Source organism: Cyphomyrmex costatus, unplaced genomic scaffold (assembly GCF_001594065.2).
Source record: "Cyphomyrmex costatus isolate MS0001 unplaced genomic scaffold, Ccosl1.0 scaffold30, whole genome shotgun sequence".
Taxonomy (NCBI): domain Eukaryota; kingdom Metazoa; phylum Arthropoda; class Insecta; order Hymenoptera; family Formicidae; genus Cyphomyrmex; species Cyphomyrmex costatus.
In genome coordinates this window covers 225,913-229,719 of record NW_017277125.1, presented here as the reverse complement: position 1 = coordinate 229,719, position 3,807 = coordinate 225,913, and the positions used below count along the sequence as shown (strand labels likewise).

Here is a 3,807-nt window from a genome sequence, read left to right as displayed (position 1 = left end):
CACCCTGTATATATATATATATATGTATATACATATTTTTACAAATATCAAGAATTAAACATATATGTACCTGTAATAGTTCCCGGCTTCTGAATAAGAAGTATAGGTATCTTTGCCATAATGTCCTCGGTATAATATTTGTCATTTGATACACCAGGTACAAGACATTCACTTCTGAGTTTGTTGATAAAGTCGGTAGACATATAAGAACTGCTTACAATACGACGTATTTCTGTATCCCAAATTGGAGAACAGTTAGAATTATTTACTAGTTGATCAACTTGAATTGATTGACTTGATTGAGAACATGTTTCTGTTATTTCAGTATTACATTTTGTTCTCTTTTCAGGTAAATAGAAGCGTGGATCTAAAATAGTTACTCCAATAATCATATTTATTGCTAAGTAATTTGGTGATCCCAAAGATATCAATGTTTGCCATAATTGTTTTTGCATTTTAAAAGCCTCCTTATTTTCTTCTTTTTTATAGTAATTAATATACCATGTATTTTTACTAAGTTCTGTATTTAGATATTTAGATATTGTAATGTCTTCATTCATTTTGTCAATCACTTTTTTCTCTGCAAATTGTACATTATCTGTTGATATTTTATTCGCGTCAGTCGTGTTTATTATTTTACTTTTTAAATTGTCATTATCTTTAAGAACAGTGTAATCCGTACAAAGATCTAACTCATTTAAAGATGGCAATTGTAGTGCTTTTGTTAGTACATTTAGAGTTAATGTCCCACGAAGCCGAAATCTATTTAATGCATTTCTTAATATAATCATTGTACAACCTACAATATTCGTATACAGATAGTTCAAATTAAGGATAGTATTAGCTTGTTCAACATTATTCTGCTTAAATTCAAAACTCGATATAATTTCACTAAGAAAATCGTCATAAAAAGCAGGATGTACCCAGATCCAAATAGTCTTAATATTTGTTTGAACATCCAATTTGTTCGGTTTCCAGAAAAAATCCACATTACCAATAGGAAAATGCGGATAACCATTTTTCTTATAAAACATTAAAGTACCTTCTCTATGGCCATTGATATATTTTTTCGCTGCAAAAGTTAACATTGATGTGTTACAATGCGCTTTTAAAGTTGTCTTTAATAATTTTTCCTCTCCTGTTATTTCAATACAAGTATAATAAGAAATATCTTGTAGAAGACAATATTTTGCACTGGCTCGGTAATTAGCTTTAAAACATTTATCATTTGGATGATTAGCAATTCTATATCCCCATTTGTCAATCATATTAAAACGTTTTGCATGCCAGATATGTGTTTCTAACCAGATTTTATTGCGTTGTCTGCGATTATATTCGGAAAGTAAATTGCGTGGTCTTCTACGATACTTCCGAGACAGTCGTTTGTTAATTGATGGTAAATCTTTGCCATTCCCTGATTTTGCCATTTGTGCTAAATGTGCTTTTCGCAATCTACGTGGCAATCTTTTAACATTATGAGACATGACACGTCTACGCATATATACTGGAAGCTTTTGAAATATTAACTTGGTCTGTTTAGGATTTTCTATAAATAAAAATAATTTAATTAATATTAATATAACAATAATAACAAATTATATTTGTCCACATAGAATAAATTTACAAACTATGACCAATATTTAATTATTCATAATCAGTTTTCTTATATTTTTAAATCAAATAAATAAAAAATATAAAAATTTCAGAACCACCACTAGATGTTCATGTATAAATTCTTTTTCTCTTGTCATCCTTTATATAAGGTAGTTCATAATTATTGACAAAGTGTGCTTGTGTGTGTGTACAGATAGAGCTGACAGATAGAACTGAATCTGAAACTACAGAACTATAAGCCCTATCTTGCAATATAAATAAAGAAAGATCAAGTGTTTTTCAAATTTTTACTGATCATTTGAGGAACAAATTTGTAAAGTTTGATGTTATTATGAAATTTAAACTTGGAAACACACACAATTCATTTATTAGTAAAGCAAAGATTTTAATACATGAAATACATAATTATGTACATGATGGTCACATACCATGCACACATTCATACTGCTGTATTTTATTCGTATGATATAGGTTTTCTAATCTTAGCAGTTCTCAATATTCAACAATTAATATCTCAGTTCACAGAGTAACTCTTTTTTACCAAATTCTTTCATTTAATGTAAAAATGCATAGAATGATCCTAATTTGAACAAAATCAGAGGTAAAATAGTTCAACTGAATAATTACAGTAGCTCAATCGAATAATTAACTGTATCGAATTGAAGTATTTTAGCATACCTATCGAAGATGTCATCGCAGAAATTTCATGAGCTCGTGAAGAGACTAAGTTCATAATAGACACCTCACGTGGAAGTGACTGAAATTCTAAGAATTCACTAAATTGTTTCTTCTTCATGGTTACCTGTTAAAAATAATAATTGCACTCAAGTTTACTCAATTTCATTTAAAGTGACTAGATTTATTCTAAATGACTAACTAGAATTTAAGTGACTGAGAATGTTTATGTAGTAGAATGTTTATATTCGCATGATTTTTTGTTTCGACCTTACTCTTTTTTCTACGATCATGATGAGCTCATCATCGCTGAACGATATTTGTATAATATTTAATATGTAAGATCTTGAGCGATATACGGATGATTGAGGTAACAGATTGATTATTATTGTAAATGTGTGATATCAGATATTATTACATATTCTATATTCTTATTCAGAGTGGTATGCAAAATATGTGTGATGCAAATCGTTTATTTTAGCATTAATTTGATTGTTCAAAGATATTACATTAAAGTTAGTTAAAATAAACTTTGCATTGTTTAAAACTAAAACGTCTACTTGAAGTGAATATAGAAACTAGTTACGACAGTTTTTCTTAACAGTACTTAATTTTATTAAATATACAACTATAATCATAGTTGCTTTCCATTTACTCCGATTCTCAGATAATTCTCACTTGTAACGTCATTCAGTTGAATGCGCGTTCCTTTTGTTCCTGTGTTGTTATTTGTTAATTTTGCCAAAATAAGCAAGTGGTGACGTCATTAATTTGAGTATTTCATACTCGGCTCACTTCAGACTCAGTTTCACTAATTGTGTGTAAATGAAAAGCAACTCATATATTGTAAGAGATAAATTCGGTTACTGCAGTCGGGGGCGGCACAAATCAGTACAAATCTGCGGCGAGACGCATGAGGGTGGCGTCACATCGAGAGAAAATTACAACTGATTACAACTGATTACAACGGAACAGGCATGGCTCCAGCACACTGGACGTGGAAACGGAAACACTTCCCGCGTAGCAAAATGTGACGCGGTAGTCATGAGCTTACAACTCCTAATGGTATGTTTCCGTCACGCGTCGCGTCGTGAAAGAGAGAGAAGAAGTTTATATGGCCGGTATTCATAGTCGATTCTTAAGCGGGGAGCACAGACTTTTGCATAACGCATAAACATAAAGAATTTGATTGGTCCATTGACTCATGCATAAGAAAATGGACCAATGAAATTCATTATGCACATGCTTTATGCGTTATGCAAAAGTCTGTGCTCCCCGCTTTATGGCTCCAGCACACTACTGGATGCGAAAAGCTTGCCGCGCGGCAAAATGTGACGCGGTGGCCAATGAGCTTAAGCTCCTAACATGTTCATTGGCGTCACATTTTGCCGCGCGGCAAGCGTTTCCGCGTCCAGTGTGCTGGAGCCATAAATGTATAGTGTGTATGTTACGTATACTATAGCATATAGAGTAAAATCTTCCTCTGAGCGGACGTTTTGGAACGTAGCCCTATTGTAA

At 31.9% G+C, this 3,807-nt stretch overlaps 1 protein-coding gene across 1 annotated transcript in view; it reads right to left on the bottom strand.

Moving 5' to 3' along the window:
- The window catches only part of Pop1 (POP1 ribonuclease P/MRP subunit), a 7,866-nt gene extending 4,497 nt beyond the window's left edge, over positions 1-3,369 (bottom strand). Inside the window, exons 1-4 of the mRNA XM_018541783.1 lie at positions 2,968-3,369; positions 2,293-2,416; positions 641-1,546; positions 71-520 (exon numbers count right to left, since the gene is read on the bottom strand). Coding sequence (XP_018397285.1) covers positions 71-520; positions 641-1,546; positions 2,293-2,416; positions 2,968-2,979 — 1,492 coding nt within the window. The 5' untranslated portion in view covers positions 2,980-3,369. The remainder of the gene's footprint in view (positions 1-70; positions 521-640; positions 1,547-2,292; positions 2,417-2,967) is intronic.
- Between the last annotated feature and the right edge of the window lie 438 nt (positions 3,370-3,807).